The sequence below is a fragment of the Myxocyprinus asiaticus genome, chromosome 32, assembly GCF_019703515.2.
Source record: "Myxocyprinus asiaticus isolate MX2 ecotype Aquarium Trade chromosome 32, UBuf_Myxa_2, whole genome shotgun sequence".
Lineage (NCBI taxonomy): Eukaryota > Metazoa > Chordata > Actinopteri > Cypriniformes > Catostomidae > Myxocyprinus > Myxocyprinus asiaticus.
The window spans coordinates 14,586,817-14,608,642 of NC_059375.1; the positions used below are offsets into that span (position 1 = coordinate 14,586,817).

Below are 21,826 nucleotides of genomic sequence, written 5' to 3' on the forward strand. Positions count from 1 at the left end.
ATCATTATCAATGTATGACAGCAAACAGATAAAGTTACTGTTAAACTGATAAAGTTATCATTTGATAATTAACATTAATCTAACGTTAGCTAAGTTAGGTAATGTTAACGTTAGGTAAGGTTAACGTTAGCTAACGACATTAGCCGTCAGTCTCCTCACTCATGTTGACTGACATACTGTATCTGGCTGCTTGTCTTGATAAACAATGTATAACATATGTAATGTTATATCTAGCTAACTAACGTTAGCTAATTATCTAATGTTAACTTTATTAACAGCAGCTCTAACAACATAATGTCATGGTTACTTGTGTAACCTCTGTTCCCTGATGGAGGGAACGAGACGGTGTGTCGATGTAGTGACACTAGGGGTCACTCTTGGGAGCCCGAGACACCTCTGGTCTTTGGTAAAAGGTCAATGAAAATTGGCGAGTGGCATTTGCATGCCACTCCCCCGGACATACGGATATAAAAGGAGCTGGTATGCAACCACTCATTCAGGTTTTATGCTGAGGAGCCGATATAAGGTCCGGCCATTTCAGCGGGTAGTTCAGCGTTGTGGCAGGAGGGACACAACATCTTGTTCCCTCCATCAGGGAACGGAGGTTACACAAGTAACCATGACGTTCCCTATCTGTCACTCACTCAACTTTGTGTCGATGTAGTGACACTAGGGGTCCCTATAAGAAACGCCACAATTGGCTGAACTGTGTTATGTGAGCTGGCGGTGTGTGGTGGGCAGACTACTGTGTGCCTCATAGCCAGCACACCAGGTCGACACGTAACCTCCCTTAACATAGTTATGAGTGTCGAATGGCCCTTTGGGGACAAGTCAACTACCCAAAAGATAGAGACAGGCTTAACCCAGTCGTGGCCTCTTTTTCCACTCCCTAAAAAAGAAGGGGGATTATCCGACTGGGCTGCCAGGGGGGTGTCTCTCCCAAGGGGAAGACACTGCGGAGACCACAACTCGCCCAAAGAGAGGGGTCACATGGTCTTTCCAACCGTGTGGAGAGTCTTCAAGGTAGATCCTACCCAACGTGGGAGGAGTTACTACAAATATGGAGACTGGGGCAGAGGGGCTCTGCCCTAGGAAGACGCAGTTTGCCAACAGGGAAAAGAACTAGCGGAAGATATATATCGCATGGGGTTAGCCTTACAGGGAACCGCCACATGCAGAGCACCTACCCCAGAACAGAACTCTTAGTTAGCACGTGTACTGGGCCGGCAGTGAGTCTCTCTGAAAATTCGACTGCCACAGAGCTCGGAGGAAGTCAACCAGGGAACAAAGTTTGTGAACAGTACTGGGAATTAATGGCACATGTCTTCAGCTCCAAGGGAGGTGGAAGGCGCTATGTGCAAGCGATACACCCGGCCAGCTATCCCGGGCTTATCCGCTTGTGTTGTGTGCCACTACCTGGGATGAAACCGGTTCTACCTGGAGGTTGTAGAACCTTGCAAAGGTCTGTTAGAGAGGCACCTCTGGCCAGGGCCCAGGAAGCCACTACACCTCTGGTAGAATGGGCTCGTAGCCCTACTGGGGGCAGCATGTCCTGGGCAAGATATGTCATAGTTATGGCATCAGTGAGCCAGTGGGCGATCCTCTGCTTGGAGACAGAGCTTCCTTTCTGCTGTGCACCAAAGCAGACAAAGAGCTGCTCAGAGATTCTAAAGCTCTGCGTGCGATCCAAATAAATGCGTAAAGCGTGCACCGGACACAGCAACGACAGGGCTGGGTCTGCCTCCTCCTGGGGCAGCGCTTGCAGGTTCACCACCTGGTCCCTAAAAGGGGTGGTGGGAACCTTGGGCACATAGCCCGGTCGGGGTCTAAGGATCACGTGAGAGTGTCCCAGACCGAACTCCAGGCACGTTTCGCTGACAGAGAACGCTTGCAGGTCACCTACCCTCTTGATGGAAGTAAGCGCAGTTAGGAGGGCAGTCTTTAAGGAGAATGCCTTAAGCTTGCCTGACTGCAAAGGCTCAAAGGGGGCTCTCTGTAGACCCTGAAGAACTACAGAGAGGTCCCATGAGGGAACGAGGCACAGTCTGGAGGGATTCAGCCTCCTGGTGCCTCTTAGGAACCTGATGATCAGGTCGTGCTTCCCTAAGGACTTACCGTTGACTGCGTCATGGTGTGCTGCTATGGCAGCAACGTACACCTTCAAGGTGGAAGGGGACAGCCTCCCTTCCAGCCTCTCCTGCAGGAAGGAAAGCACTGATCTGACTACGCATCTCTGGGGGTCTTCGCGTCGGGAAGAACACCACTTAGCGAACAGACGCCACTTAAAGGCATACATGCACCTCGTAGAGGGGGCCCTAGCCTGAGTGATCGTGTCTACCACCGCGGGTGGTAGACCGCTTAGGTCTTCCGCGTCCCGTTCAGGGGCCAGACATGGATATTCCAGAGGTCTGGGCGCGGGTGCCAGAGGGTGCCCTGTCCCTGAGAGAGAAGGTCCTTCCTCAGGGGAATTCACCAGGGGGGAGCTGTTGCGAAGAGCGTGAGGTCCGAGAACCACGTCTGGGTGGGCCAGTAGGGTGCTACCAGGATGATCTGCTCCTCATCCTCCCTGACCTTGCACAGGGTCTGTGCAAGCAGGCTCACAGGGGGAAACACATATTTGTGTAGGCCAGGGGGCCAGCTGTGTGCCAGCACGTCTATGCTGAAGGGAGCCTCGGTGAGGGCGTACCAGAGCGGGCAATGGGAGGATTCTTGGGAGGTGAACAGGTCCACCTGTGCCCGTCCGAATCGACTCCAAATCAGCTGGACCACCTGAGGGTGGAGTCTCCACTCTCCCCTGAGGGTAAACTGCCGTGACAGCGCGTCCGCTGTAGTGTTGAGGTTGCCCGGGATGTGGCTCACAGCGACTTGAAGTGCTGCTGACTCCAGAGGAGGACACAGTGGGCGAGTTGTGACATACAACGAGAGCGCAGACCGCCTTGGCTGTTGACATATGCTACCGTTGCCGTGTTGTCTGTCCGAACTAACACGTGCTTGCCCTGGATCAACAGCCGAAACCTCCACAGGGCGAGCAGAATTGTCAACAACTCGAGGCAGTTGATGTGCCAATGCAGTCGCGGGCCCGTCCAGAGGCTGGTGGCTTCATGCCCTTTGCAAACAGCGCCCCAGCCCGTTTTGGAGGCATCTGTTGTGACCACGACTCACCTGGAGACCAGTTCTAAAGGAACACCTGCTCGTAGAAATGAGAGGTCGGTCCAAGGGCTGAAAAGACGGCGACAGACCGGCGTGATGGCCACGCGATGTGTCTCGTGGCGCCATGCCCATCTTGGGACTCGAGTCTGGAGCCGGTGCTGAAGCGGCCTCATATGCATCAACCTGAGCGGGGTGGCCACCGCCGAGGGCGCCATATGCCCCAGGAGCCTCTGAAAAAGTTTCAGTGGAACCACTGTTTTCTGTTTGAACACCTTCAAACAGGTCAGCACCGACTGGGTGCGCTCGTTCGTAAGGTGCGCCGTCAAGGAGACTGAGTCCAACTCCAATCTGAGAAAAGAGATGCTCTGAACCGGGAGGAGCTTGCTCTTTTCCCAGATGACCCGTAGCCCTAGTCGGCTGAGGTGTGAGAGCACCAAGTCCCTGTGTGCGCACAACATGTCTCGAGAGTGAGCTAGGATTAGCCAGTTGTCGAGATAGTTGAGAATGCGAATGCCCACCTCCCTTAACGGGGCAAGGGCAGCCTCTGCAATCTTCATAAAGATGCGAGGAGACAGGGACAGGCCGAAAGGGAGGACTTTGTACTGATACGCCTGACCCTCGAATGTGAACTGCAGGAAGGGTCTGTGTCGAGGAAGGATCGAGACGTGGAAGTACGCATCCTTCAGGTCTACCGCCACGAACAAATCTTGATGCCGGACGCTCGCCAGAATGTGTTTTTGCATCAGCATCTTGAACGGGAGTCTGTGTAAAGACCGGTTCAGTACTCGCAGGTCCAAGATTGGCCGCAACCCACTGCCTTTTTTCGGTACGATGAAGTAGGGGCTGTAAAACCCTTTCTTCATCTCGGCTGGAGGGACAGGTTCTATGGCGTCCTTCCGTAGGAGGGTAGCAATCTCTCCACATGCAGGGTGGCAGCGTTTCCGCCCTTGACCAAGGTGAAGTGAATACCGCTGAACCTGGGTGGGCGCCTGGTGAACTGAATCGTGTAGCTGAGTCGGACGGTCCGGATCAGCCATCGCGACAGATTGGAAAGCGCAAGCCACGTGTCCAAGTTCCGCGTGAGGGGGACCAAGGGGACAATGTTGTCGGACGTACCGGCAGGTGGGGCCTCGCGGCAGGGCGGAGCACGAGGTGCCACACCACGTCGTGGCCGTGCTGAGTCTAGGGACATCGAAGCACTTACCTGGCTCCTTGTGACCACCCCCGGAACAGCCTGGGATGGAGGAGGAAGAGGCCTGTCCTCATAACCCATGGAGACTGCCACATCGGGGCAGCTGTGTGCCACAGCTGGGCGCTCAGGGGCGGAAAGGCCACCGCTGGAATGCCAATCCTGCAAGAAAAAGCCCGTGGACAGTAGTCATGGTGACGACCATACACACCGGGTATGTGACCCAGGGAGGAAGGAAGCCACTCTTTTGCTGAACTGCTGGGTACCGCAGCCACTTGGGCAAGCGGCAAAATCAAACAAAAAGGCAACAAAAGATTTTCCACAAGGCTCTCCACTGGGGGATGGAGTGGTGTTCTTACCAGCTCCACGTGAGTGGGTTCCCTCATCCCTGGGTCGCCCGTCTCAGGCGCCGGCTGATAGATGGGTGGCGTTGGCTTCCTGCGGTGGGCTCCACGCCGGGGCCGGGCCGAAGAGGCGGGCTGCGGCGGAGCAGGTGCAGTCACCGCAGGGGGACACCCTTGGCGACGAGCAGATGGGGTGCGGGATCTTGAGCTGCGCCGGGGCAGGATGTGCCGGATTGCCTCCGTCTGCTGCTTCACCACCGAGAACTGCTGGGCAAAGTCCTCGAGGGTGTTGCCGAATGGGCCCACCTGGGAAATGGGGACAGCAAGGAACCGTGTCTTGTCGGCCTCGCCCATCTTGTGTGGCCATTGTCCACCCGAGAGACTGTGCCGTGACCTTCGTTGCTTGGAGAGCGAGGTCGGTCGCCGAGCGCAGTTCCTGCATCAAATCTGGGGCGGAACTACCCTCGTGCAGTTCTTTCAGCGCCTTGGCTTGGTGGACCTGCAGGAGAGCCATGGCTCTGCAGGGCAGAGGCGGCTTGTCCAGCAGCACTGTAAGCTTTAGCCGTCAGGGACGACGTGAGCCTACAGAGCTTAGGGTGTCCGTGCCAGTTGGCGGCATTCTGCGGGCATAGGTGCACTGTGAGTGCCTTATCCACCGGGGGAATCGCTGTATAGCCCCTGGCCGCCCCGCCATCGAGGGTAGTGAGAGCGGGGGAACTGTGGAATCGGGGCCGGGCAGTAAAAGGTGCCTCCCATGACTTCGTCAGCTCCTCATGCACTTCCGGGAAGAAAGGCACTGGAGCGGGGCATGGCTGCTTTCTCAGGGGAGAGCGGAGGGTTCCACTCTAACCCGATGCTTGCGGCTGCCCGGGAAAGCATGTCCGTCATTTCAGCATCGGCCTGTGACTGGGCAATCGTCCCTGAAGGGGGAAGCCCAGCTGAGGCTTCTGCGTCCGACTGGACAAGCCCGTTCTCCGATTCTGCGCTCGAGAGCTCATCATCTTCGCGGGCTCCGAACAAGAAGCCAGACTCACTGTGAGACGAGCCGGCGAACTCATCCGGAAGCTCGATTGTGGCAGATGAGCGTTCTGGGGAATGGGAGGTCTGCGGGGGGATACCCAGCGGAGACGATCCCATTGGGGTCCCCAAATCACCCCCAGTGCTAGCCGCGCTGGCCTCATACCCGTAGGTAGAAGGACTGAGGCGGGGAGCCGCTGGGGTGGTTTGCTTTCTTATGAAAGCAAGCCGCGACTGCAACGTTGCCATGGTCATGTACTCGCAGTGAGAATATGAACCATTCATAAACGCTGCCTCCGTGTGGGTCGCGCCCAGACACGAAAGACAGCGATCATGACCATCTGAAGTTGAGAGATAACGACCACAACCAGGAATAACACACAATCAGAAAGGCATCTTTAAAAAGACGCGTCTTTAAAAAGATGTTCCGTGTGTGTACTCTTTTAGAGAAATATATACTCTTTTAGAGGGAAAAAGCTCTTTCAGAAAATATACTCTCTAGTTTTTCTGCCGAAGTGCCCAGGGGCGTTCTCTGCATGGCACCAGTGCAGAGGAGGGAGAAGCCGCTGAAATGCGCCGTCAGATCCAGCAGAGGTGAATGAACAGTAGTATTCAGCTCAATAAGCATGACTGTTCGGCTCCGAAGAGAAAATCTGAATGAGTGGTTGCATACCAGCTCCTTTTATACCCGTATGTCCAGGGGAGTGGCCAATTTTCATTGGCCTTTTATCAAAGACCAGAGGTGTCTCGGGCTCCCAAGAGTGACCCTAGTGTCACTACATCGACACAACGTCGAGTGAGTGACAGATAGGGAACTATTTTCAGCATCTGAGGAGAAAGTTCAACAGGTAACCACTTTTGTGTCATTTCTTTGATGGCTCAAATGTATGCTCTAGTCAATTTTGTGTTTTGACCATTTGTGAACTGCGTTAAACTCCGTCTCGTTTATGATTTGTGGGTGTGACTTTTTTGCCGTGTCATCACCATTCATATCTATACAGCCAATGTTTATGATTAAATTACGACTAGAGCATAAAATTGTTTACAAGAGCACAAAGCTCTTCATAGATCTAGCCTCTTAATTTAGCTCTCAAAGCGCACCAGAATGATGCATTAAACTTTAAAATGTACACAATTTTCTTCCGGAAGACCGTGCCCCCGGACCCCCCTAGAGTAGGGTGACCATATTCTGGTTTTCCAAAAAGAGGACACATTTTTTTTCTGGCGAAATTTTGAAATGCCGGCCGAAAAAGAGGACATGTCCGGGAAAAAGAGGATGTATGGTCACCCTACTCTAGAGGGTCCGAGGTCCACCCACCACAGTCTCACAAAATCCTGTGGGAAACACTGTTTGAACACTAGGTGGCACTGTCACCAAACTTTTTGAGTACCACATACCAAATTTCCTAATGATGCCAACATGTTTGTAATGTACAGTCATTAAAGACAAAAATGTAAAATGGCCAATGCCCAATATGGCCGACATAGGAAAATTGGGTATCATATGTCTCAGTATGCCCCAAGGTATCTAAAGAGACCAGTCTCATAAGTTTAGGCAAAACTATACAGAGACTTTTTTGTCTCAGTGTTTACAGTTTTCTTTTGACATAACTGACTGGTCTATTAATACCATGCCAAGGCAGGCATTTTTAAGTGTTTTTGACCATCATGCAGGCATGTATCTGCATTACCGTGAGCGCTCTTATAGCACACAGAAGGAAGCTACCTAACAGACAGTGCATGGAGGGCGAATTTCCAAAATGTAGGATGGCAGGGGGAGAGTCATTTATATTCATGAGGAAAGCAATACCTGATTAGACGATTTGTAATATTCATCAGGAAAGTGCTACCTGATTGATTGGAGAAACTATAACCAAACCCTAACCCTACTCCTACCCTTAAACCTACTGTAACTCTTACCAATTAGTTAGAGCCACAGTTTTCACGGTTTTTATAATACTATTAAATGTCGAGAAGGAATGCACATCAAGCTAGAGCGCATCCATGTACTGGTTGCACTCCCACAAATCTCTCTGCTCCCACACGGATTTCATCCATTCTCGCACAAAACTGAATGCACGCCCTGAAATATACGCTGCCCTATGAAATCTCCCTGTTTTCGCTCATAGAGTGCATGTGCTTGCTCAAAACGTGTCCAGTGCACTCGCAAATCTATTATTAAAGCCGTATAGCTCTGCCACTGTTCATTCATCACAACGTGTCCTTTGTTACGAGTTCAACATGATATCGGGTCGATGTGTCTTTATGTGAGTTTGTGACAAGTGCAGTTTCACATAGAGATGGACACTGGCTGATGTGATGCGAGTTTATCACAAATATAGGCTAAAAAACAGTTAAGTAATTCTATTGTCATAAGGGCAAACATGTATTTTTTATTAAAATAATGCAGAATACAGTTTTATATTATTAATATACATATGTATAGCCGTTAACCAGTGTATGACATATTACCGAATGAGTCTGTCAGACTGAATTTAAGGTTATTGATCATCATTGGTGTATTGCTCCAATGCCTGAAATATAATGTGTTTTCATAATATATCACTAGTGGAAAATACCTTGATAAAACTTCAAATAAGTGGCCAGAATGTACTGCTGTTTTTAGTGGAAGAAATATATATTTTTTTTACATATTATGTATTATTTATTTGGCTATTTTATAGGCCTATATATGACATTATCTTAAGTATATATATATATATATATATATATATATATATATATATATATATATATGTAAAACATGGGGGCATGGTCTTGTACATTTTGTCAGAGGAGGGGGCTTACTGTTTAAGACTTTGAAAACTCATGAATTAGAGCTTTCCTCATAAATATAATGCCATCCTTCGTTTTTTAAATCCAAAAGTGGGGGAGCAGAAATTAGGAAATAAAAAGTCATATTTAAGAGTCTTGTTATTTGTGTAGTTTCTCCCTCTACGCCCTTTCCCTTTTGACCTGTTAACACGATCGACCAGTGGTTTTTTCTTGTGATCGACTGGTCGATTGCTATCGACGTAATGAGCACCCCTGGTCTAGATCGCTTTGAACTCTTTTTAAAACAACAGTTAAAAGGGTATAGATTTATAATTTCAGATATGATATTTACAACATTATGCGGATTTCATATTGGTATCATATTGGATATCGGTCCTAATAAAAATAATATTCAGCATCCATATCGGTGCATCCCTAATGCATTGTTGAACAAACTTTGATCAAATTCTGAATGCATATAACCAAACAACATTCATAACCAAACAGCAAAGAACTGCTAGCCAATTATATATTATTTTATTGATACTACACCAGCAATGTCATATTACTTTTACAGAAAATAATTTTCAATCATCTTCAGCACTTCAATTTTCACATTTAAATGCATGAACAGAGGGTATTACCTTGCGGTAGTGGTCGTTTGTGTCTCCCTGACTTACAGCAGCTCTGCCCCATGATGTATTTGAGGGATTAAGCTGGCAGAGTGCTAACGTTGTGCCATGTTCCTTAATCCAACAGGAAGGCCGTGAACCCAAACACAGCACAGGTAGTTCTCACACCACCCACACTTCATAATGCTATAGAGGTCTTTGTTCCAAACCAGAAACTTGAAAAACAAGTCTTCCCCTTCTTTGAAACATTCTCATTTACATCTCAGACTTTTCCCTGAGACTACAGGAAAAAAAAACAACAACAAAAAAACAAAAAAACAATGTAAAATCATGCCAGTCCATACATCCTGGAAAACTATTGCTTAAAAAGTGCTTTCAATGTCTTGAGTTTACCTCAAGCACCAGCACTTCACTTCTGTTTCTCTCATTCCCTCTGACTTCTCACGGTAGACTGACAGAAGGAGACAGCCTGCTCTGTTAGTCCTTTCCAAACACCTCAGTGCACTTAAACAAACAGCACACCAGATGCATCAGTCTCAGAGGACCTGATACTTGGGGATATCATCACGACCGAATATCTCACCAAGTTTCTGTATGCTGCTTTAATGAAGAACTGTATGAAGGCCATATGAAGAAGGCATGAGTTAGCAGATCCAGAGGCTGCCAACAATGGGGTTACAGTCATGCACCACTCATTTTAAGCCTGTACTGTAACTAACAAACGTAGATGCGTGAAAATCTTCCAAAGCAATGCCAGCCGGCCAGCAAGCTTTTCCTACTGACTTTAAATCTGCACAACTGTGGCTTGTCATTTCTGTGGTAGCACATTTAAAGCAAAACCGAAAGCCTTTTTCAACGCAGTGTGTTAAATATAGTTTGGACTTGAACTCCAAACCATGTTTCTGAATAATTTTCAACCTGGTCTCTTAGAATAACATTACTATATCTACATTTTTGCGCAATTATTTTAACGTGGCTCGTTGTTCATATTGCTACAGTTACCTGGTGAAATTAACACTTAGAGGCGCTAAAACAAAAATGACTTTTATTCACATTCTCAAAAATCACGAGTAAAACGGCAAATTATCAGTGTTCCTCACACAATGCTATGTTATGACATCAATAATCTTACTATAATGTAGGGCTGGGCGATATGGCCAAAAAATTGTTCAATATCTATATTTATCACAATATACTGTACATTTCATCCCATTAATGGGGACAGATAATTGCATTCCACAGAGCTTTGTTAGACCTCAAGAATGAATTAAACATAACTAGTTTGTTTACAAGTAAACTCCAGAGGGTAAGCTAACTTTAAAGTACACTCAGTTTAGGATTTAATCCTACACAAGGTGTGTGATCTCTTTTTGATGAAATTTCGTCAATTTCATCATTTTCCGCTGATGTTTGACTCCACTGAAAGACTTTTTGATGCTCCACACTCCAGCTCAGTAGGTAGCGATAATGCAAAATAAGAAGGATTACCAACCGCAAATAAACATCACAAGAAAAAGATACACTTTCTTGCCTGTGACAGCAATATGGTTCGTGAAAAAAATGATTAAGTTAACTAAATAGTACATACTAAATGTAATAATAGTACATAAATAAACAGCAATGGTGTTTGTGTTTGAGTTGTTGTTGTATTGTATTGTCAGTGCTGTCTTGTTCGGTACACAACAATGTTAAATTTGCTGGATAGCTAGCTGCTAGATAAATATCGATATTGTTTTATCGCTCAGTCCTACTATAATGCATGTCCTGGCGATACATTTGGATGTTTGCATGCTTGTTCAAGAGTGATCAAATTGTGTGGAAACTAAAAGACCGTTGCACTTGTGATGCAAAAGACTGGGGTCCTGAAGACCCAGTGGAATGTCCTGAAGAGCATGTGAGTCAACAAGTGAGCCAAAAGTGTTATAAAAGCACCACAAAACTATGCTGTACTCAAGCAATTGCGTATTTTTATGTTACATTTGCTTTTTATGACACTATCAGTTAGGTTTAGGGAAGGGAGGTAGGTTTTGTTGATTTAAAACTTGACAGAGCATTAACCTATAAAAACCTCATCTGTTTGGGAGAAAATGTAACTCACTTTTAGCACCACTCACCTCGCAACTGCCGATATACACGTGAGGAACCACGTAACATCATTTTGCAAATATATTGCTATCGTCACATAATTTTTATGAGATCAGGCTAATGATTTGAGTCTTTCCTTGAGTCAGTTTTGTTGAGCCTGTGCTGTTTGTCTTTCAATTTCTCCATTGTTTGTGTAGAGCCTATTCATTTTCAGAGTCACAGTCAACAAGAGGCAAGGCATTTCTTGACAACCCCACTCAGACAGTTTAAAGTTGGGCAGCTTAAGGGTGTTCTAGAGAGTTGCTTTGTGTTGTGTATGAACAAAGAGACATGGCCAATGAGATTGTTTGACAGAATGGAGCTGATGCATGCTGGCCGGGCAGAGACTGTGGTTAAGGGGTCTTCTCTGGGGAGAAGATGCTGTGTTGACTGATCTGTCATAAGAAAGTGGTGTTGGGGGCAGGGTAACTGGTGCTAATGTTTCCATGCTGTGTGTGAAAGGGTGTATATAGTGTGTGTGTGTGTGTGTGTGGGGGCGGGTCTGGGTGGTTTACGAGGACATTTTTTTTAGGTTACAAACTGGTAATTACAAGAGTATTATGCTATAAATGTGGTTTATGAGGACATTTCTAGTGTCCCCATAATTCAAATTGATTAAAAAACCATACAAAACAATGTTTTTTTAAATGTAAAAATGCAGAAACTTTGTAGTGAGGGTTAGGTTTAGGGGTAGGGTTAGGGTTAGGGGATAGAACCTATAGTTCGTACAGTATAAAAAATCATTATGTCTATGGAGGGTCCTCATAAGGATAGCCGCACCAACATAATGTAATGCAGCAATGTACTGGCCAATCACCAGTATCAACCAATAAAAGCAATTACCTCAATGTTTAAAAAAGCCAATGGTGATCAGTGCTGATTATTTCCTGTCAATCAAAAGGGGGTGGTGTGTGTGTGAAAGATTATGTCTCTTGTGTGGAATTACATTGTGACAATAACAGTAGAGTTGCAATTTGTAAGCTTTGCAATGCTAGAATTTCACAAGGTGGAACTTCCGTTAAAACTTTTAAACACAACTAATGTGATTACTTGCTTTAAAGCTTGGTTCAGCAAGAAGCATGAATCACAAGCTTATTTGCATGTGAAAATAATGAGTGGCAAATTTGTGGCAAGTTTGCCAGAACTTTAGGTTTTTTGTAAGGGTTATCATTCAGAATTCAGTTAATGTGAGTTAAGAACAGTCAAAAAATTAAGAAATCACCAATTTAATATGAGCCTAACAAGATGCTTTTCAAAATTCAGTTAATGTGAGTTAAGAATGTGCTTTTTGTTTCAATGTTTCAATTATAACTGAGACCAGTTACTCTGAAAAATGGCAAGCATGAAGAGACGGAGAATCAATTTTAAATTTCTTTATATAATTGATTATCAGTGAATTGACAAAAAGGTAGCATAAAAAAGCAGAACCACAACAATACACTGTTTAACCAAGAAGGATTTGATCATTTGTAATCCACACTCAAAAAAAGTAAATAAATAAATACACAATTCAAAGATTACACAATTCAATTTGATGGAAATTTGTCATGAAATTTAAATGTGTAAATGTTATTAATTGGCTTAAATATGCAAAGTGCACAGGATCATTTTTAGTTTATTAGAAATATCAGTCAAAAGTTTCTTTAAATGAATAGTGCACCCAAAAATGAAAATTCTGTCTTTGACTGCTCACCCTCACATCGTTCAAAATCCATATGACATTGTTTCTAACTTTGGAAAACATTGGAGATATTTGCAGAATGTCTAAGCTTCTTTGTCCCTGGTCACCTTTTATTCATTGTCATTCTTTTACAATCAAAAGTTAATGCTGAAAAGGGACAAGGTAGCTTAGACATTCGGCTAAATGACTCTTTTTGTCTTCCACACAAGAAAGAAAGTCATCTGGTTTGGAATGACATCACTTTAAGATTATCAATACTCTCAAACACAGACCATCTGAATGGGTCATTTTGGTTTAGGATGGCACAGTGATGATTTGAAGACCTACTCACCTGGCACAATCTCAAAAAGGTGTCGACCAGGCTCTTCTGGGTTGGCTGTCAACTCATTCACTTGGCTGCCCCTCAGTGGGATGCAGCCCTGCACAGATAAATAGTTGGAAAGTGCAGAATTGCATCACTTAACATTTATTGACCTACAAAATCAATTAAACCTGAATACCGTGTACACTTGTATGTAATTCTGTATTCATCATAAAATTGCTTAGTCTTATTGAAATTTGTAGTCACAAAACACTTTGTGATCTTAAGCCTATTGTATTATCAAATACTTGGCGTGTTAGTTTGCCATATTAATTGCAATTTTGTTTTGAGTGCCCCCTCATAAGATAAACTACCAATTGAATGAAATGTAGAGATTATTTACCAGGACAACAAATTGAATGGAGATTTAGGGTCAGGCTCTTTAAACACTCTGGCATTATTCAAGACATGTTTCATGAATTTGAAAATCCCCCAAATTGTCTACGCAACACACTGTTCCATATAGGTAAGTCTCCAATGTTTCCTTTTATCTCAGTGTGTGATTTGCTATGAGATTTGCCTACAAAGCCATTCTGCTTTGAATCCTATTGATTAAAGGCAGGAAAAGTGGGTGGGAGCGACATTTTCTCAAACATCCTGGCCAGCGCAGCATGGGCACAGATTATAGGAGCTTGGATGCGTATTGACAATCCACTGAGGGACATTGCAGTCTGACTGACGAGCTTACTAAGGCTGGATGGTATTGATTACCTAATATGAGATGGTCTTAAACCTGTTAAAAGCAATGCGTAAACATGGATTGTGGTGGAAATGCGAGACTGTTGAGCAGAAATGGAAGAGCTTGCACTTACTGTCTTATAGCACTTGGCCAATTATCCTCTACCATACAGTGCCATCTCTTACATTCAAGAAGCAGGACTATGTAGCAGCAATAGGATAAGAATCTCATCATAGTACAGTGGTGCAAATTTTAAGTATTTTAACCCCTAATTGCTTATAGGTTTTTTATGGTTTTGGTATGGTGTGAAGAAGTCTTCTTTTGGGCTAGTTCTGGAGAGAAATGCATGTACTGCACGTCTCCGAATGTACCTGTGGTTTGGTCTCCTCCTCGTCCTTGTAGAAGTATAGATGGTCAGCCCGTAGCACAAACCAGCGCAGCTGCCAATTCTTCATGATGCTCCTCTGCTTCTTCAGCCAGCCAGCCTTTACTGCCCCCTCTTGGAGGCCCGGTGAGGTGGGCCGACATGAGCCACGGGATGCCTCACCCATCACCATGCTCTTTGACCTGGCTGTAGGTAAGGAGAATAGACATACATGTAAGTGATCAAAGATATCATGATTATATCAGCCTTCGAAGAAGAATGACAAACCCTTCTAGAAGCAGGGTATTTTTGTGGTTTTTAGTCCACAATGGTTAGCTTTGTGGTAATCTGTATACTAGTGTACCCCTAAAAGTTGAAAAAATTCAAATTTACAGTCTTTCTCTTCTGTAAAATAAGATTAAAAATATTTATGATTTCTCTTGCTTTTTGGGGAGTATAATAATTTTTGTCCAATAAAATGCTCTCTAGAATGAGAATGTCTGACTGACATACTATAGCTTATAACAATAACATGTAGCAAATCATTGTTTATGGCTGTAATGTAAACTAGAGCCTACTCAATGTTTTAAAACAAGCTCTTCTGTATGTCTCACCCAAACTTCTTGTGTCAGTATGAAATAGGTAAACATGGGATAGAAAAAGCTATTTCTATATATATATAAAAAATAAAACTTTTCCATTAGTTCCCACTTTTATCTCCAGGACAAAATGGTTGATATTTCGAACCTTTGAGGTCCTTCTTTGCTCACACATTTTACAGTGGAATAGAATACAAAGGATCATCATGTTTGTTCTGTGCTCTAGGGCTGTCAATAGTGAATTCAAAATTTTCACTGAAAAATTACCATAATGCAAATTATATTTGAATTTTAAAGACATTATTTCAGGTAGGAGGAAAAATCTACAAGAGTTATGATTTTGAAATCGATGTTGTCATAGTACTACTATGGACTCAAGCTTCATAATACCGGCGGTACCACATTGTTTTTCATTAAATACAGTTGTATGTACATACCTAATGCTTACACAGTGAGATGCTCATAAGAGAGCAAGGCATAGTCAGTATATAACCGCCAAAGACCTCCACCTAATAGGCCGTTTGCTCCGAACATGTCCGTATTTTTCTATGTAAGCATGCACTAGACCAGGGGTGTCAAACTCAGTTCCTGGAGGGCCGCATCCCTGCAGAGTTTAGTTCCAGCCCTGCTCCAAAATGCCTCTTTGTAATCTTCAAGCACTCCTGAAGACCTTGATTAGCTGCTTCAGGTGTGTTTAATTAGGGTTGGAGCTAAACTCTGCTGGACTGTGGCCCTCCAGGAACCGAGTTTGACACCCATGCACTAGACAGACTTACTGTGCCCATTATCCTCAGCTAAATTTTTCTGCAATCCTTTTCTTCTGTATCACTTGCTTTTTTGCTATGCCCAGAGATGGGGGGGTGGGGGGTGGGGGGTGTGTGTGGGGGGGGGGAGTTCTCCTAATAGGATCTCCAGAGAGTAATTTAGTCAGAGGTGCACTTGATATAGAAACATCTAGTTTGGGATTTCATATAGTTTAGACAGTGCTAAACACTGCTGCACAGTTATAATACTTATTTCCTATTTTTTTGTTAAATGTAAACATCTACCAAAGTATCTATGCTGTAATGGAAGCGAATATGAAGCCTTGAGGAAAATATGAAGATTTTGACTGTATTTAGCTGTTTTGGTGTACTTGGGTACACAAGCTGTAATGCCTCTCCAGGCTGAAGACTGGACTATGGTCAAATCTCATAATGGATAATTTATAGGAATCAGTCCAGCACACACACAAAGTCATCTTATGCCTCTGGGCTGCATACTGACAATCAATGTCTGTGTGGCTTTCAGAGAGAGAAAAGAAATCAATGTGTTTTTTCTTCTTCTTTTTTTTCCTTTATATTATTTGTCACGCCCAATCCATGGGTGAGCTGTACAACTGACTCATCAATATTTAATTCTTATGTTCATGCTTGTTACACAGCATTTTGAAATACTTGATTCTGTGATCAAATATGTTTGTATATTCACTGTTAACCTTTATAACTGACAGTTTTCCAGGCAACCAATTTCCTACATAAATAGCTGTATCAATGTTCAATGTCCCATTCCATTGTCTCTTTCTTGTCACATAATAAAATAATTTCAACTCCATTCAATATTTTATGTCCATTTATTTATTTGATAAGTAGCCATGTAATTTGCCGAATTATGCAGTCAGACCATCATTATCACATCATTCAAGGCCTCTCCTTATTTCCCTGTCAGGGTATTTTTTTGCATTATTCCTTCCTATTTGCCTCTTCTAACGTTTTATTTTAAATTTTTTTATTTTTTTTTTCAATGCCTTCTCAAGTTTCAAAAAAGGTATTTGCTATGCAATGATACATTTCTCACAATAATACCAAAATAAAAATGCAACCCACGTTTTCCTTTGTGGACTTATGCTTCGCAGTTTCAACTACAATGAAATTATGCTACAGAGTTTAAGTTACAGCCTCTTAAGGAGACAGATGTGTGATGGCTGCCTGGTCTGTCTCAATGGCCTTTACCACAATGTCTCCTCATCAGAGCTGCAGGCTTGATTACATTAAGCATGTCTTGGGGTGTGGTGGATTCAGTAGCCCTGCTCTGCTGATGGAGGGCAGAGGAAGAGAGTGGTAGAGCAAGGGGCATCTGAGCTTCCTCAATATGTTTATGATATACACAGGATTTTCTTATTTAGAATTTCATTGCTAAATGAAGTGGGTTTAACTAGAAAATGTAATCTGTTATCATACCTAATGTTCATATAGTAAGCCAATTTATTTCATCATAATGGAGTGCAACAGTCTGGTTCCAGAAGTAAAAATTGCATTAATTTTTCTGTCCATAGGGGAACTGATTATTAACGATAACTTATAAACCTTAAAAGACAGACCTAACGTGAGCTCTGACATTGTTAATCGATGGTACATGCTTCTGTTGAAGCCATCAGTCCATGTTAATTTAACATAATTTAAAAAGAAATCATGTTTAATAGCAGAATTCCTGGTGAAGAACTACACTACTCATGATCCTAAAGGGGAAAATCCACCAATCAGAGAATAGCGGCAAACAAACTGCTGTAAAAGAGAAATGCAACGACCAACCACTCCTATGATAAAACCAAGTAGGTCTCCCTACACTCTCAAACTACTTATATATTTGCACACATCTGAATATTTAGCAATAAACAAACTATTTTGTTTCTATATATATCATCAATGAATTTTCAGAAGTTGAATATTTCAATTACAATTCGCAATGCTTCATTGAATTGTAGTTAATTCCCTAATTAAAAAGCTTCAAATCAATGTTTCTACTTTTGAGTCTACTTGTTTGTGATCAGGATCATCAGTTGAGATAGTTCTGGGCAGGCCCATATGGGATCTGCACCCTCAAAACTCTGTTAAAGCTATGCAGAATTAGAAAACATGTCATTCACAAATTCTACACATTCTGCATTATTATTAAATGTTTTGGATAGTTTTATTACTGTATGCTTTCAGCTAACAAGAGCAGTGTAGTATTATGCTCTGTTTAACCCCAATTTTGCAGAATTCCACAGATTTCCCCCTTAAATCGGTGCAGAAAATGCAAAATTAGTCTGCATATTCTGTCTGGACCTGGTTATAGGCAGCTGAGAGCATCTAAGTCATGCTAAAGTCATTGCAGTTTTATTCCACCACAGGTGAACACCACATAAATGAGCAGTTTTGCTTTCGCTTGGATAAGCAATTCATTCGATTTTTGTGAATGTTTCATCATTGTCAAACCAGATGCAGAATTGGAAACTTTCAGCTGTGATATGATTAACAGAAACCCAAACATTCATGTTGTCTTTGTATTTTAAAATGTTCACCTAAAGCTGTAAATTTGTGAAAGGTTTTTTGAAAGGTTTGAGCAATTATTAAAACCAGAGTCAAAGTCAAATTGAACCGAGTGCAGAGACCCAGTTTGCAAATCTTTCTACACAATGATTCATACTTTCCCACTTTGTCATGGGCGTTTCTAGTGTGTGGTCACCAAAACTGCCGGTTTTGATCCGAAGGGATCAACTCTGAAAATAGTTGGCTCTTAAGCTGCAATTAAAATATGATGGAAAGAGTGTTATCATGTTTTGCAAAATGATCATAAATGTCGGTGTCCATCCTCAGTTACTAGTTTTACTTTTGTGGCATTTAAATTTGACAATTTAGACCTCTACCTTAGTTTAAAATTCAGATTTTTAAAAAAGAAATACTAGAAATGACAAAATAGAAGATGCTAATTTTAGGTCCATAGGCAAATAAGTAAGGGATATTGTACAGTCATCTGGTCAAAATAAACCCTGTCAGGGTTGTCAGGACCCCCAACATGAAATGAAGGGGTCTATTTTGCGATAATGACCGGCTGACTTTACATTATCCCACTTATTACATGGCTACTCATCAAATAAATAAACAGACATTACTGTAAATATTGATTTAATTTGAGTGGTACAAGAGACATGAAACTAGCATAGCTATGTAGAAATCTGGTTGTTTTGAACAGCGATCAATTATACATTTTAGCAGCCATTTTACAAAAATATCTGACTGCCAAATGCTGCAATTGACCAATCAGAATAAAATATTCCAGACAACTGTGTAATTAAGTTACAGGTAAAACCTGAATTGTAACAGCTGAATAGATAATACTGGATTTTGTCGATATTCATGCTTCATGCCTTCTCCCAGCAGATACCTTGATGTTCAGCAAGTAGCATAAAGCAGTGGGGGATGGGCAGGAAGCTACAACCATGTATGAGATAACAGTAAAGGGATAAATTACTCAGCTCCTTTATACCATTGAGCTTTGGTTATTAATGCAGCATCATCCATCAAGTTGATGTATGATGAATGAAGCCTTGTGCTTCAGATCTTTCCCTGCCTGTACATTTCACATCTCACCCAAGACTGTGGTGTGGGCTTTTGATGAATGATGATCAGCCATCGTGTGTGTGTGTGTAGAAGCTCTCTGCGCATTATAGTGGAATGTGTGCCTTGATGTTCAGCAGTTGTGAGGTCTAACGTGCATCGCTGGATGGTCGTGGTTTGTCATACGCTCTGCCACAACACAGTGAGAGCAAAGCAAGATGGCCTTATTTGAGACTCACTTTGGGTTTCTTGAGATGTAGAGTGTAATTGAAGACTTATTTGTCTCACAGCTTATAGTAGAATTATCATTTGCAAAGTTTTTGGGGTGATTTTGGATGTATAGTTATTCATGATGTACACGTTCAAAATTTTTACTTTTTTAAAATGGTTAGTTTGCTCATCTGTTGTGTTTCTATAACAGAGAATTCTGCTTCTCCATAAAATTGATTTGATCAAAATGATTTTATTTTAGAAATTAAATGTGAAAATTTGCACACAAAAAAAGATGCTGATTTTGTATATCATGTTCAGATTTATCATCTATATTTGTATAATATTGATCAGCTCAAATAACTGATTATTGATAATCAAAATGATTCTGTTTTAGAAATCAGAAATGAACATTTTCTTTAAAAAAAAAAAATGAATGTGTACAAAATGTACAGGAATTTATCCACTGTATTTTCATATGTATATAATATTGATCAAATTAGTGGAATGATCATCAAAATGACTCAGATTCACGAATCAGAAATTAAAAATTTCGACCAAAAGAAGGTGTACATCATGTAAACAGTAGGTATTTGTAACCAATATTTTCAAATGCATATAATATTGATCAACTTAGTGGAATGATCAGAATGATTGTGTTTTAGAATAACTTGTGTACATCATGTTATAGATAGTTATCGCCTATTTTTTCATATGTAAAAAATACTGATTAACCTAGTGGAATAATCATCAAAATGTGTCCATTTCACACACACACACACACACACACACACACACACACACACACACAAACTTGATTGTGTACATCATGTACAGATATTTGTCATCTATATTTTCATATGTATATATTATTCAAACCAGTGGAATGATAATCAAAATGACTCTGATTCACTAATCAGAAATGAAAAATAAAATCATATACATCATATATACAGTAGGTATTTATTGCCAATATTTTCATATATATATAATATTGATCAACTTAGTTGAATGATTATCAAAATTACTCTGATTCACTTATCAGAAATGAAAAATTTAGACCAAAAAATATGTACATCATATGTATAGTAGGTTTTCATCACCTATATTTTCATATGTATATAATATTGATCAACTTAGTGGAATGATCATCAAAATAAGTTCATTTCACAAATAAAAAAATTAAAAAATTAAAATATTTAATGATAGTGGAATGATCATAATGATTCTGTTTTAGAATCATGACTATCAAACTATCATACCATCATTTTTTAGGCATTTATCACCTGTATTTTCATATGTACTTGTATATAATATTGATCAACTTTAAAATGATTATGTTTTAGAAATCAAAAATTAGAAATTTTGAGAAAACGCTGACTGTGTACATCATGTACAGATATTTATCGTCTGTTTTCATATCTATATTATATTAAGTGGAATCAAAAAATTACTCCATTTCAGAAAAATTTAGAAAATAAAACTGTTGATTGTGTACATTATGTACAGATATTTACCATCTTTAGTTTCATATGTACATATATAACGATAATGATGGTCTGACTGATATAAAATGATCAGTTTAGTGGAATGGCATAATCCCAGAATATCAGTGGTAGAGATGGTCCAATGTGATGAATGAACCAGAATGGTGATGCAAGCAGCTGTAGCAGAGATGCTGAGAGATGACAGCACGTACAGTATGTGACGTGCCCCCTGACAGGAGCCAGTGACAGATGAAATACAAACACAGTGTACTGTACCTCTCCTGGTCTGCCTGATCTTAGGACTCAGCATGGCTGCCATTGATGGTCAACCTTTCCTCTGCTCGGCATATTCCTTTTCCTCTTCTCTTCTGTCAGTGCATTCCCTTTCCTGCTCCTCTCCTCGGTGGCTGCCTCTTCCTCTCCTCCTTGCTCTCTCTGCTCTTTCCCGCTAGCTCGCTGACCTCATGTTGCAGGCACCGGCTGGTTGGGGGCTGGAGGGGAGGGATCCCTCACACACATTGGTGTGTGCACATGCTTGCCGGTTCCTACTCATAGACACACATGCGAGAGCTTACACGCTGATACACACACGCTGGTCCACACCCACCAGGCATTGCATTATTCATTATCTGCTGCTCTACGTTGAACGGTCAGTGTGTGTATGATTACACCAAGCTGCCCAGAAGACCAAAGCCGCCCGCCTCCTAATTGGCCACAGGCATGTGTACTCGCGCTCGCTCGATCTCTCCATCTCAAGGGAATTTTTATCCTGCCTGCCTTTTTCTTTCGCACATACACACACATCTTCATTTAAAGGAATAGTTCAACCAAAAATGGAAATTCTGTCATCATTACT

General features: G+C 42.3%; 1 protein-coding gene across 2 annotated transcripts in view; it reads right to left on the reverse strand.

The window, feature by feature from the left end:
* The window catches only part of LOC127423092 (rho GTPase-activating protein 22-like), a 39,190-nt gene extending 17,680 nt beyond the window's left edge, over window positions 1-21,510 (reverse strand). The window contains exons 1-4 of one of the 2 annotated variants that reach the window (XM_051667137.1): window positions 21,247-21,510; window positions 14,324-14,523; window positions 13,244-13,331; window positions 1,742-1,747 (exon numbers count right to left, since the gene is read on the reverse strand). In XM_051667137.1, coding sequence (XP_051523097.1) covers window positions 1,742-1,747; window positions 13,244-13,331; window positions 14,324-14,523; window positions 21,247-21,289 — 337 coding nt within the window. In that variant the 5' untranslated portion in view covers window positions 21,290-21,510. The remainder of the gene's footprint in view (window positions 1-1,741; window positions 1,748-13,243; window positions 13,332-14,323; window positions 14,524-21,246) is intronic. The other variant, XM_051667136.1, reaches the window with a different exon arrangement.
* Window positions 21,511-21,826: the final 316 nt, after the last annotated feature.